This window comes from Aquarana catesbeiana, linkage group LG01, assembly GCF_042186555.1.
Source record: "Aquarana catesbeiana isolate 2022-GZ linkage group LG01, ASM4218655v1, whole genome shotgun sequence".
Classification (NCBI taxonomy): Eukaryota; Metazoa; Chordata; class Amphibia; order Anura; family Ranidae; genus Aquarana; species Aquarana catesbeiana.
In genome coordinates, this window is record NC_133324.1 from 540,920,810 (window position 1) to 540,935,284 (window position 14,475).

At 36.0% G+C, this 14,475-nt stretch overlaps 1 protein-coding gene across 13 annotated transcripts in view; it reads right to left on the minus strand.

The window, feature by feature from the left end:
* The window catches only part of ADGRL3 (adhesion G protein-coupled receptor L3), a 1,522,275-nt gene that overhangs the window by 131,948 nt on the left and 1,375,852 nt on the right, over window positions 1-14,475 (minus strand). For 5 of the 13 annotated variants that reach the window (XM_073595048.1, XM_073595046.1, XM_073595028.1 and 2 more), the window contains one exon: window positions 79-96. The exons of 6 other annotated variants lie outside the window; for them this stretch is intronic. In XM_073595048.1, the coding sequence (XP_073451149.1) occupies window positions 79-96 (18 nt within the window). Of the gene's footprint in view, window positions 1-44; window positions 97-14,475 lie in introns of all 13 variants that reach the window. 2 more of the 13 variants (XM_073595095.1, XM_073595075.1) reach the window with 1 other exon arrangement.

The window sequence follows — 14,475 nt, forward strand, 5'->3', positions numbered from 1 at the left end:
ATTTACTAATATATAAATATGATAAATTATACTAAAAAAATTACATTTGATATGCAATATTTAGTTTTACTCCCATACTTGTCTCTCTGTAGGGCTCTAAACGACAGCATGAAGGAAAGGAAAGAAAAAAAAAACAATAAGTAAAGCTTACTACAACATCTGAAACATGTAAAACACGTGAGCACGTAGATGAAAATATTATGCTGAACTAGAATTTGTGATCTTTTTGCTACATTTTGTATATTTGTGCAAATGTATATTCAGTGATTTCCCCTTTATGCATGTATAGTAACCCACTTCATGTATACATTTTGGCTGTAACTTTCTCCCAAAAGCAAACAAATTATATGTTGCCAATTAATTGTACATGAAAGTTGTATACATTGTTGTGTAAGGTGGACTATGAAAATCTTCAACAACTGTAACTAAAAAACTGTTATTCTTATTATATGTGGTAGCACTAATAGTAACATTATAACAAATCACTGGCTTAATAATGTACGTAAGTAATCACTCAGTAAAAACATTGTTTATGGTTAACATTTAAACAAACAAATTCAATACCAAGAGGATATAACAATGGACAATTGAAACAAAACCATATTTTTAACCAAAATTTTGCCCTCTTTCATTTAAAGTACGGCCGGCCTGTAAGCTAAAAAAATAAAAAAGAGATAAAAAAAATGAAAGAAAACGAGCATGACTATGAAAATGTTTTTGAAAGATCAAACAAAAAGGAAGAGAAAGCAGAAAAGCTGGAAAGAGCACGAAGGAGGAGAAAAATAAAGCAGGGACATAGCATTACAATGCAAAATATTCATTAAGCAGAAAATTTAAAGTAGAATAATATCTATATATGGAGGTTCAGTGAAGAGGTCAAAATAAGGTAAAACAAATGAAAAAAAAAGGTAAAGCATAAAAGTATAATACAAAAAAAGAGAAAAGAGGAGGGAAAAGAGTAAAAAGGAAAGCAAAACATTACAAGCATGATGGTAAGAAGGATGAATAATATCTATGTTAGTTCAAACTACACTAAAAACTACACAAAAAAGAACACATTAATTTACTAACCAATTTATATATTTTTTTACAAATAGTAAATCTTTTTATTAGTGGTTTGGGTATTAACCCTCCAGAAATGAATATATTGCCGCTAACCAATTCTTAGATGTAATGACTACATTAGTTTCCTTATTTAGGCTTTCTCCCCATTTTTTCTCCCTGTCTAGCAAAACTGGCAGTTGGAGTGTTGAGACAAACTAACCCTGACGGGGTGGTTGTAGTGGTCAGATTTTGTTGATTTCTGTAAAACCTTAATTTCAGCTGTTGCTGTAACTGCCTAAAAAGTGTTAACTGGAGTTTGGATGTAATTTGTTAGTCAAGTCCATCTAAATCTACTAGTGCATCAAACACTACCCTCTCCCCCAAATGGACAAAATTGTGTTCCAAAGTTGTACTCTTTAACCCCTTTAGTGGAGTGGAGACACCCTAAGACAGAAGGTATGTGACTGGCAGGATCGCTGGTTAAAAATAAAGTAAAAAAGCAAAATAATAAAAAATAAATGAATGCAGCTACATTTAAGTGTTGGTAAACTGCAATTTAATATATGTTTGTTTGGGGGTTAATATTGCTTTAAGTATTAAATCAGCCTAAGTAAACTTCTCCTTTGTGTGTTTTTGCAGTTTTTGCATTTAAGATGCTACTTCAGATAGTTACTTAAAAGGAAATTATATTTAATATTGTCACAAATTGCTGTTGAGTTATTATTATTATAACATATAATTCAGAGTAATGTTTAGTTTGACTTTAAATGTTTACTTGTTTTATATTTTATATACAGATTTCTACATGTGATGTGGCAAACTCCACATCACTGAATGTTATCAGTGAGCCTGCTTAAAGCGTATTTCCACTTTTCAGTCAAATTTGGGGAAACCCTACCATATGTTTGTTATGTGTTCCCAATTACACAGCATACATAAAAAATATTGTAAAATAATTATGTAGATGTTTCTCCAGGGGAAGGTGCCATAACTGACTGCAAGGTTTTTTGAATTACCTCAGAGTGAGTCTGTCCTAAGTCTGTTCTCATTAACACATACATTGCAAAACGCCTATCCTCTGAACTTTAAACCCTTTCTTAGAACAGACAGTGTTCACATCTAGTTACAATTGATAATGAAGATCTTCCTGCACAGTACAAACAGGGTTAAAGATGGCTAACACAATTGTCCAGCCCCCTAAAAAAAAAAAAAAAAAGGGAACTAGTAGTATTTTTTTCTTGCTAGAGTTTCCAGAAAATGGAATTGTATTACTATTTTTTTGTTATGCTATGTGAATAGCCACATGTAACAAAAAAAAGTAGGTGTTTTTCCAATTTGACTGCAAACGTGAAAATACACTTTAAGGACTGCTGAGATAAGCCTAATTATTTAGTCTTCTAGTTTTTATTATAAGCCTCAGTCATCTATTTTTTCCATTTGGGCCAGACCTGACCCACAGACATGCACACAAAACAAGTAATGAAACAGTCATTGTGCAGTGCAATGCAAGGAGCAGAGTCTGCAAATTTAATGAGCAAATATGGCTGGCTAATAAACATATACATTTATAGACTATACACAGAAACAATGTTTTCTTGGTAAAAATAATAAAGGGCCAGCATAACCAATAGATGTTTCAGTAATTAGTGGAGCCTGTTGGATTGAGTCAGCCCCTGGTTTCTTGGATACTCCAACTGCCTGTTATAATTTTTTACTCTTTCCCTGTCCACAACAAAGATTTGGATGTGCTGACCACCTTTGCATGTTCTAGCACATCCAGTTGCATCCTGCATAATAGAAAATAAGTAAAAAATTAACAGGGAGATGTCATACGGTTCAGCTGAATGGACTGACCCTTTAACATTCATTTTAAGATTATTTACATTAAACTGGTCACATTCATACACACACATAGCATAAACCGATGATAGCACAGCCCAGCCCAGCCCAAAGCTAACTACCCCTTTACTATTTCCACTTCGTGATTGTACACCCCCCAGCATTTCCTTAGAAATGAATTGTTAGACAAAGAAACGGAAAAAACAGACTTAATTGAACAATTTCATTTCTAATGCTGTTCTGGTAACTACTGAAAAACATTAGACTTCCCATCACTTTCTTTTCTGTTGGCAATGGTCATCAGAACAAATACAGGGAGTAAATGACCACCAGAGACACAGACAGCAATAAAAACTCTAGAGTTAAAGTGCCACACTATTTTATGGGGGTCTGGATATAAGTTAATTCCAAAAACCAATTGTTCACAACATTCAATGTGTTGGGGGGGGGCTGTACTCCACCCTCTTTATCAGGGCTTCAAGAAACAATGTATGCAGACTTAAAAAAAATAATAAATTATTAGGACTTTTTAACAGTGAGAAGGTTTGCATGGCATTTATTAGTAGCTGGTTCAAGCGCTTTGCATATTTAAAGAGTTGTCACCAGAAACATTTGCTCACATTGGAAGTTTCCCCTCACAACTTCCATGACAACTCTAATGCCCCGTACACACGGTCGGACTTTGTTCAGACATCCCGACAAGAAAATCCTAGGATTTTTTCCGAGGGATGTTGGCTCAAACTTGTCTTGCATACACATGGTCACACAAAGTTGTCGGAAAATCCGATCGTTCTGAACGCGGTGACGTAAAACACGTACGTCGGGACTATAAACGGGGCAGTGGCCAATAGCTTTCATCTCTTTATTTATTCTGAGCATGCGTGGCACTTTGTCCGTCGGATTTGTGTACACACGATCGGAATTTCCGACAACGGATTTTGTTGTTGGAAAATTTTATATCCTGCTCTCAAACTTTGTGTGTCGGAAAATCCAATGGAAAATGTGTGATGGAGCCTACACACGGTCGGAATTTCCGACAACAAGGTCCTATCACACATTTTCCGTCAGAAAATCCGACATTGTGTACGGGGCAATTAGTATTTACTCTAACGTTATGTCTCCGTAACCATGGTCACCAAGACAAATAGAGGGGTAATTCCCCTCAGCAGGGAAACAGCAATGGTCACCAAGACAAATAGAGGGGTAATTCTCCTCAATCTAGTAACCACAATGGTAACCAAGACAAATAGAGGGGTAATTCTCTTCAGCAGGGGAACCACAATAAAATGTTTTCAGGGATTCTAGCACCATTCAACTCTATTCAAAACTGAAAAAAAAAACAAAACAAATTGTCATTACATACAGTTTAATAACACTAACTTGAAGAAAAACTCCTGGCAGGTATAAGACACAAATTATTGCTGCTATTTATTAAAATGTATTTATTTTCACAAGGAAAAAGCAGTTCTCTGGGCATGTGGGTATAAAAAGTCAAAATTAAATAAATACAATGAATCTTTGTAAAATAGCAATTGTACTGTTAATTCTATTCATACTCGCCACCCAGGTTCCAGTGGCATCTAAAAACGGTTGATGTTCTGGTCACCTACAGTGCTGGCATGAGAAGGAATGGGAGAGCAGCTTCTTCCTATTCTCTTCTCAACCATTGGTATGGAAATGATAAGGGATCCTGACACTGCCAGCTTTAAATTGTACTAAGGGAGGTATAACATCACAGCACATATATGGACTAATAAAAATTATGTGCTGTGATGTCACTTTGCATGAGTGCTGAAAAACCCTGGACTGGGTTGATGGGTCTATTGAATAATGGAGGGTACCCCTACTTTGGTGGAACCCCTTTCATACCTCTGCTCTATGCTAAAGGACATGCAGGCTGGTATCAACATGTCAGGGAGCTGCATGCTTCTGGTTTTATTTTTACTTTAATTAATTGAAAAAACACTGGCTATTCAAAGTGCACCTATTTCTCGTGTCTAAACTAATTTTATGAAAGTGTTCAATATATGTGAAGTGAATGTGCAGTGTGTGGTAATTGTACACAGAGCAGATACACAGAACAGTGTTTCTAAGATTTCAACTAGTTTTTAATCAAAGTAATCCAGTGGATCCAGTAATCTATTAACAACCACAAATGTATTTTCAGGTCAAAAAGCACCGTCTGTGGAAGGCTGCCTTGAAACCTTTAGGCCGGGTTCACACTATTGTGAATTGGGTGCGGAATCCACGGAATCAACAGCAGGAGATTGTGACCGGCTCTCTATGGAGCCGGTTCACATATCTCTGATGCGGCTCTGGTGTGAATTTGCACAGGAGCCCTGTGAGTCTTTTGGTTAATTTCAGGTCTGAATTCAGCCCCAAATTCAGGCTGAAATCGGACCTGAAACAGTGAACAGGGAAGCACAGGACACCTGCTGGGAGCCACATCGGCATTAGGTGTGAACCCAGCCTTAAACTATCCAAATTTTTTTTACAGTAGTTGAAAAATGAATATTCAGTACTTGGTGGTCACTAGTTGGTTAAGTACCATAAAGTCTATATGTCTTAGATACACCAGTGGCATGATTTCTTGCATTAGTTTTTGTCCTTTCAAAACCATTGTGAGTGTGTTGCTCCCTTACAAGTGCACATTTTCTCTCTGAACATAGATTTATTAATTATTTTGGGAAATCAATTGAGGAGGTTCATACCAATGGCTAGTTTCTTACTTGCTAATTTTGGCGATACTATTTTACCACTGGGATAAACTAACATTTGATTTTGTCTGACAGAATCCATAGGAAACTGAAATATCTTTTTTAATTGACCATTACCAAGCAACAGTATGTTTATGTTCCACACAATTCCTCTTAACAAACCACATATAGCTGCAGGCATTGCAGTCATGTAACTACCCCTCAAAGCATATATTCCATTCAGGAAGTATGGAATAAAATACATGTATTGTAATGGCCTGATTTATTACCGTATAAAATACAATTAATGCAAAATCTATCAATTGTTCATTATAGTAAATATGTGTGGAATTTATTATCAATAATGATTTGCTATTGAATGTACACTCTAAAACCTGAATGTACACCAGCTAAGCCTTGGTGTGCTTAAAAAAAATATATATTTTTGGATACATTTTTTAGGTCTGTCTACATGCTGGTAACATTTTTATTTGTGTATACTGTATAGAAATAAACTGTCATCAAATGTGCATGGCTATAGTTCAAGGAGGCTGTATAAAACCTTAAATCTGAAAAAATTATCTGTGGACTGTACACAAGGAGATATTGTCCTGTGCATAAACAATCCTTTCTGCTCGTGCGCCAGGAGTTCAAGTACCAGTCAACATAAGAGAGTCCATACACTAATGCTAAGAAGTGGGATTCCAGTGCTAAATACTCATACATATGTTGGCTCATTTATACAATGGCATAGCATGTAGGGTTTTTATATGCCTTTTAGCTTGGTCCATGCACATTTGCTTGGCAAGTTTTCAGCCTTTTTTTCAAAAATGTTATTCAGAGGTGCAACAGAAGGCATAATAGCAACTATATGTGGACATTCAAAGCACTCTATGCACTGACATCAGCTAGATAGGTTAGTGGATTGCAATGATGCATTTGTTAAATAAGCATGTTCTGTACAAACACTAACACGTAAATCATCAAGCTTTTGGTATTTATACCTTCTCAGAGGAACAGAATTGCCAAACATCCTGGCCTAGTCATGTTTGTGGCATTTTACATATATTTGTCATTCAGCATTCAGATACGTTGTAATATACTGGCTAATCCCGTATCTTCATACAATACTGTCTTACAGCTGACTTTCATTATTATCTATAGCACTAATATTATTTCTAAGATGCAAACAGGGCTTACCTACCATCTTGGAAGATGTAGTACTTGTTAATTCCTCAACACAATTAAAATTCAAAAGTATTAAAACATTCTACCAAAAAGTGAAAAACATGTACACTTTTGTTGAGCAAAAGACAAAAATGACAAAATAAAAATAACATAAAAACTGTAAACAGCAAATAAACATTTAGAAATAATGAAAAAAGTTTGATAAAATGCTTTCATATAAAGGAAGTGTTCTACAGGTAAAGCAAACAATATAAATGTAAGGTGTGAGGAATAAAAATAAGCATGACAATTTACAAAATACAGTAAGAAAACAGCAGAAAAAAAAGGGAAGAAGTCCTGTGTATGTGTAAAACTGTGTTATATTACAAAAACTTAGTGAATGGCTATGATATTGCAAATTGTAAAAATGACAATGCTGTAACCTGTATTAGTTGGAAAACTGTTTAATTCATTTATCTTTGCTGAGAATAGTCATACTTGTTATTTTCATAATCATTGATTCACTTAACCTAATGTAGTTCACAAGCTAAGCAGGTCAATCCAACATTTGCTTGCCCATTAATTTAAGCATCTCCAAGGGGATTTCAAAGCATTCATTGGCCAAAATGAATATGAATTTTCTCCAGTATGTTTTGGATTTCAAACTTCTAACTTACTTTCATATAAGACAGGGGTCTCCAATCTTTCTAAAGAAAGGGCCAGTTTAATGTCCTTCAGGCTTTAGGGGGGGCTGTACTGTGCCTAGTGGGAGTACATTAGTATTAGAGGGAGAAATAGTAGGTGCCAGTGGGAGAAATAGTGCCACATTTTTGTTGACGGTGGAAGGAATTATGCCCCATCGTTGGTGTCAGTGGAAGGAATAGTGCCCCATTGTTGGTGGCAGTGTCAGGAATTATGCCCCATTGTTGCTGTCAGTGGCAGTACTAATGCCTCAAGGGCCAGATGAAGGCAATCAAAGGGCTGCATCTGGCCCCAGGGCCCCAGCTTGGAGACCAATGATATAGGAGATACCAATTAATACCAGAGCCAATAAGAAAATCTATGTTTTACATTCTTCAGCTATCAGGCACAAATAAAGGACCAGGAAGCAGACACAGGCCATAAAGGCAGTTGCAAGCAAGGAGCAAACAAAATAGTCCCCTAGAAGTCCAGAAAAATATTCATAAAATAATCTCACAATAAGCAAAATGAGTAAAGGTGAGTATGCATTGTATTGTTTTAGAATAGACACAATGGGCAAAGTACCAGAATCCCGGAAAAGCAATACACAGTAAAAGAGCATGAAATAGCTAACTCAAAGAAATACATTTATTTTCCAGAAAAGGATTAGGAGTACACCTTCTTGCATTGTTCCCTTTCCAGGATATCTATCTGCTATATATATATGCCAATATGGTATAAATATATGTCTCCTATTACCTGTTTTTTTCCTGTTTTTGTCCTTCCAGATGTTAATGCGAAAGCTCATAAGTGTGAATTAGTAGATGTCTTGATTCTGATACTACACTAAGGACCTTAGATTGTAAGGGCAGTGACAATGTGAATGTACAATATACTGTATATGTAAAGGGTTGTGTAAATTGTTAGTGTGATATAAATACCTGTAATAAAAAAGGAATGCATTTAATAGTAAACCAAAGCAGCTGAACTATAGCAAGGCCACAGGAGCAGACAATTTTATATTTGTTTTTCTCATGTCACACATGTTAGTGGCAGGTTTTAAAATATGATAATTTACAAGGAATGCAGCACATAATTAGCCAGCATTTTGGAATGCTGGAATATGCCTATCAATCTGAATTATCTTACGTAGTTATATAGTTGGTAAGGTAGAATAAAGCCACTGGTCCATCCGGTTCAACCTGAGAATGTGTGTGTGCGTGTCTACTGTTTACCATATCTCTGTACATAGCGCTTGCTAAGAAACACATCTAAAAGTTTTCTGAACTTATCCACACTCCCCGCTGACACCACCAACTGTGGAAGGGAGTTCAACATTCAACACCTCACCACTCTAACAGTAAAGAACGAGTTTATAAATGATCTGTTTCTCATCGAAATTCAGTGCGTGGCCCTGTGCTTTCTTTAGAGAACTAAGACTAAAAAGTTTCCTCCCAATGCTATAGTCAACATTCAGGGATTCATTTGAGGATCAACATTCAAGGATTTGTATATTGCTATCATATGCCGTCTTAAGTGCCTATTTTCCAGGTAGAATAAGTTTAATGTTTGTGGTCATTCCTCATTACACCCTTCTGTTGCCCTTTTCTGGACTCTGAGCAGAATTCTAGTTTATCACTTGAGTAAATACCCTTTTTAATCTTGAAATTTTTAAACTTAAGCTGGTCATAGGTGGGTAGATTTTTTTATTCTGTGAGTAGTGGATAGAGGAATCCTCCTTCCCCCCTGCCGGGACACTATATTCTAACCATGGGACTCGCTGCTGTTAGAATACACTGATCAGCAGCTGCAGCCGCTGATGGCAAAAAATTTTCCAACATGTCCCTTCAACAGTGAACAATGAAACAATCAACTTCCCACACTGGCACCACACTGATTAAAATTTAGCCGGTCACTATTGAACTATTTTGATTTGTCTATGACCAGCTTTACATTGTGAAGATTTTCACACTTTTACTTACTTGAATTTTGTGACACATATTTACTATTTACTTTTCCCTCCCCCTTAGGCACAAAGGTGTTGAGAGAGGGAGTTCCAGGAGGTATAGGAATCACTGCCTGCAGGCAGCAAGGTACCATGGGATATGTAGTTCTTAGAATTTGGAAACTAAACCACAGAGATGAAGCTTCAAAGCATGCAGAGAATCCAGGAAGTTGTGGAAACAGATGGGCAGCAGGCAGGCATCTCTCACAACATGAAAGGAGATTCTTCAAGATGTCTTATATTGGATTGTCTATTGTTTGTATTGTTATCACAATGATAATGTTATACAATAAAAGTGTATACTGTGACCATAGGTCTCTTTTAAAAGTAAAAAACATTGCATATTTTCAGTAAGCACAATTTTATAATTGTGATGTTTACCTCAAAGTCATTTTCATTTTAAGGCCTTGTTCACATGGGCATAGAAAAATGTACCCCCCTGTGAGGGCCGTGTTTTGCGTGCATGGGATGCACAGGTGTTCCATGCGTCCACACGCAGGCAATCCCATTCATGTCAATAGGGACACAGCAGCTGCACGAACACATCTGCTGTTAAAACAAATAAAAATCTGTGTAGTTGCGTGTCCCCGATTGCACACTGTCTGCATTCAGGGACATGCAGCCACATGGATGTCAAAAAGCAGTGCAGCCATTGCATCCCAATTGACAGGAATGGGATTACCTGCATATGTATGCACGGAACATCTGTGCAACCCATGCAGACAGAACACGGCCATCAAACAGGCGCAAGTGTAAGTATGCCTGTGTAAATGAGGCATTCCTTGCTTGCTGTGCTATAATAATGACTATTATATTAAAAACACATATATTTGTAAATTTTCTCTCTCACTTTGATTATAATTCATTAGTAGTCCACAAAGAGATAAGGAGGTCATAAACAGGGTAATCCAACATGAATAAAAGGTCTGAGCACTTAGGACAATCCTACAGATAACAACCATATGACCCTATTTACAGGTTCATGAACTAGGGAGTAATCAAAACCTACTTGCCTTCTATAGGAAAGCAGGTGGAATGCACAGAACCAAAATGTCGATATACTCCTTCCTGTGCTTTTATATGTGCCAAAAAGCCTGCTGTACTGGTGATTTAGGAGGAGTATATCCCCTTTTTTTAAAATGCTCTCCCTAAAGCACCCCTAGTTCTGAAGGTCATGGGATCTGATATTCATATCGAAGAGGCTACATATTCAGTTACTATTTTCTGTGTAGATACCAGCCCCCATCTCTGATGTGCCCAGCTTCCAGCAACTGGGAGAGGGAAACATGCTGTCAACTGGGAGAGGGAAACATGCTGTTTTTATGTTTTAAATGCTTAACAGAGAAAAAAATACTTTAACCATTTTATGTAAAGCAAACCTGTACTGAAATACTGAACATGTCATTACTGCCCTATTTCTAAGAATACTAGTTGAATAGCTGTCTATAGATTCAATACTTTTTACATTAGAAAGTCACAATTCTTAAGCTAAAAGTTCCAGATCAGTGATTCAGAAGTACTAAAGCCACCTAACCAATATGTGGAGGAAGAAACAAAATACCAGTGAAAACCAGAGACCATCATATACTGCAAGGCATAGGTTGCTTACATGCATAAATGTAGAGAACAGAGGACCACCTTTTTCAATGAAGAATAGATAAAGTACAAAGTTGGCCCCCCACTCCAAACAGGCGAAAATGGTGGAAAGGGTAGAGATCAATAAATGGTTCTTAAAATTGGGCACTTACTCAACAGAGAAGGCTGCACGCCTGTTCAGCAAGAGTGCAAACAGGCAAAATAGAGAGTGCCCAAAACTCAGTCTAGTCAGTTCTAGTGAGGAAAATGTGGTGAAAATGGAATTTATCTGCTGATTTATAAAACATTGAAGGCAGCACTGCAGTGGCCAGATGCTGGGAGTGAAGCGAATAGGAGTAAAAGAAATGTACAGACTGATGAAACATCAGCAGCAGCAGCAGTTCACACCAAATGGTAAACTTATGTAAACAAACCTTAGAGTGCTGGGCTACACAATTCACAGCCCATGTTTTTGAATGGGATGTAAAATGTGATGTACTGACTGCATTGTTCCATGGAGTTTCCTCTGCTTAACTCTGCAAATGAACCTCCATAATTGGAGAAGAGCTGGTCATGTGACTTTGACATGATCAGACCCTCCTCCCAACTTTATTTTCCCCCTCTCTCTGCTAATTAATTTTTATTGCACACCACTGGCTTTTGACTAACAGCCATCAGAGTAAAATAAACTTTTCTTTTTGTTTTTTTGCTTGCGGCTTCCCCCTAAAATTTATACCAGACCCATACCCCAGGAAAAGCATCTGATATATAAGAAGGGTATCCCTGACCGTTTGTTTAGAAACAAAAGTAAAGCGTCTGAAGCTGTTATTTGCCTGTAATTTAAATGACCCTTTTTTACTTTGTAAATGTCAGTTTTGCTATAGTAGGTTGTATACGTCATACAGACGTGTCACTTTACATGCACAGTAAGGGCAATCTCAGGAATGTTATTTAAAGGAATTTTACATTTTTAACAGTGACCTTAAAAGAATAAATAAAATGGCTTCTCCCTGTCAAACATAATTTTTGCTTTGGTACATGTCCCCAGGTACGTTCAGCTTATCTCTAATGATTGCTAATAAAGTATAAAATACCATTGTTCACAATATTAATGGTTACATTAGAAGGAGATAAAAGCCATAATAACAGTATGTCACCTAATTTTCTTCTATTAATTGTAATAGAAGGTAACTTGTAGGTCCAAATAATCTGTACTTTGTATTTCACAAAATGTCAAGAGACAACCCTTGCAATTCATAAAGACTGGTGCAGACAAGTTTTGCAAAAGTGTCTTTCATGAACTCTAAAAGTGGTGAAGAATGAGCCAAATTCCTGTACTTGTCCAGAACTTGTACTTGAATTTGGCACATGCTGTACCACTTTTAGAATGAACATGAGACACTTTTTTGCAAAATCTGCCTGAGCCAGTTCTTCTCACTGTATGGTAAAAGAAAGTTAGTCTTACTTAGCTCCACTTTTACATTTGTTGTATTCAATGCGACACAATGTAAAAGTGGCGCATTCAATGCGACACAATGTAATAGCGGTGCATTTTAGAACTATTTGAATTTGGTGCATGAGTTGCTGTCAGAACAAAGCGTTTCAAATGCATTAATTTGGCGCATACATAACAAGTGGGTTATACGCCAGAAAATTGGCACAGCAGCTTTATTGAATTCCGCCCATTGCATTTACAGAAATCTTTTATAATATACGATTTATATTTAATAATTCTTATATTTATTGTTTTAGGTGTCCTAGTATACTTGTATATTCCAAGGGCATTTAAGAATATAGATTACATATGTGGAGTTCCTTTTCTTTGTTGCTACCAATGAGTAAATGCAGGTGGTCTTTTACATTTACAAGAAAGTTTTGAATTGTTTTAGCTCTTCTAAATATTATTTTTTGGCGCTTTTGGGTAAACTAAGCTCTAAGATAGCATCTTGATTATTGATTATACTTCTACATTGATTGTTTTGGATATTAGAAAATGTTTTAAAAGCTGGAGAACTCAATTTCTAGTAGCTTGTATGAAATTTGATCTCTAGCAATGTGTTAAAGCACATACTCTTCTAAATGTTCCTTTCAGCAAATGCTTTGAGTGTTTATTGGTGTTAAACACAGCTTTTGAATTTCTGGAACAGAAATTCAATGTCTGATAAACAATTTCTGCAAAGATTTATTCCTCACAGCTTACAGTGGAAACGTTGATAGTTGTGACAGTCAACTTGTTTTAAAATATTTTTGCAATGATCACATTATCTGGGGCAAAATAAAATCCATTTAATGAATATATTGGTGATTTGAGTGATGAGTAAACTTAAGACTTCAGATATGATGAAATGGAAATCCACAAATTCTAACACTTGATTCATTATAAATAAAAACAAAAATAAAAATTAGATCATTGCTATATTCCCTGCAGAAAAATATAGTATTCAGATAAGAAATAAAGCATTTGAAGGGTTGTTTTTTTTTATAGGTCTAGCTGGGTGCAAAATAGGTCCCCATCGCAGTACCTAATTTTTGTAGATAAAGTGGTCTAAACCCCCTCGTTCTGAAGGTCATGGGATCTGATATTCATAGAAGAGGCTACATATTCAGTTACCATTTTCTGTGTAGATACCAGCCCCCATCTCTGATGTGCCCAACTTCCAGCAACTGGGAGAGGGAACTATGCTGTGTTTATGTTTTAAATGCTTAACAGAGAAAAAAAATACTTTAACCATTTCATGTAAAGCAAACCTGTACTGAAATACTGAACTTGTTATTACTGCCCTATTTCTAAGAATACTAGTTGAATAGCTGTCTATGGATTCAATACTTTTTACATTAGAAAGTCATAATTCTTAAAAGTTCAAGATCAGTGATTCAGAAGTACTAAAGCCAACTAACCAATATGTGGAGGAAGGAACAAAATACCAGTGAAAACCAGAGACCATCATATACCACAAGGCATAGGTTGCTTAAATGCATAAATGTAGAGAGGACCACCTTTTTCATAATTCATAATAAAGAAGTCCAAAATGTAATAAAAATTTGTTCTGAAAAGAAAATATTCTTAAAAAAAAAAAGATTTAAGTTCAGATTTAAGCTCAGAATCATAAGATATATGGGTGAAAAGTGAGGTTACATCCACAGTTATAAAGTGTTAATACTGTTTTAATTTGAAACAGGAAACAGTTTGACACCAAGCCTCCCTAATTTGTCTAGAAGTACAAGTACTTATGAAGAAATACACCTTGCTGTTTGCATGCGCTTAGCAACAATAACTGGCTATTCAAGTCAGTGAATTATTACTTAGAAACATAGAAACATAGAAAACTGATGTAAAAAAAAAGACTAAGTGGTCCATCCCCATTTTTTTTAAATGTTTACATGTTTTTGTATTTTTTTTAACTTATAGATCTATGTTTGTCCCAAGTATGTTTGAAGCCACTAAAGCCAGCCATAGACGTTCAATAG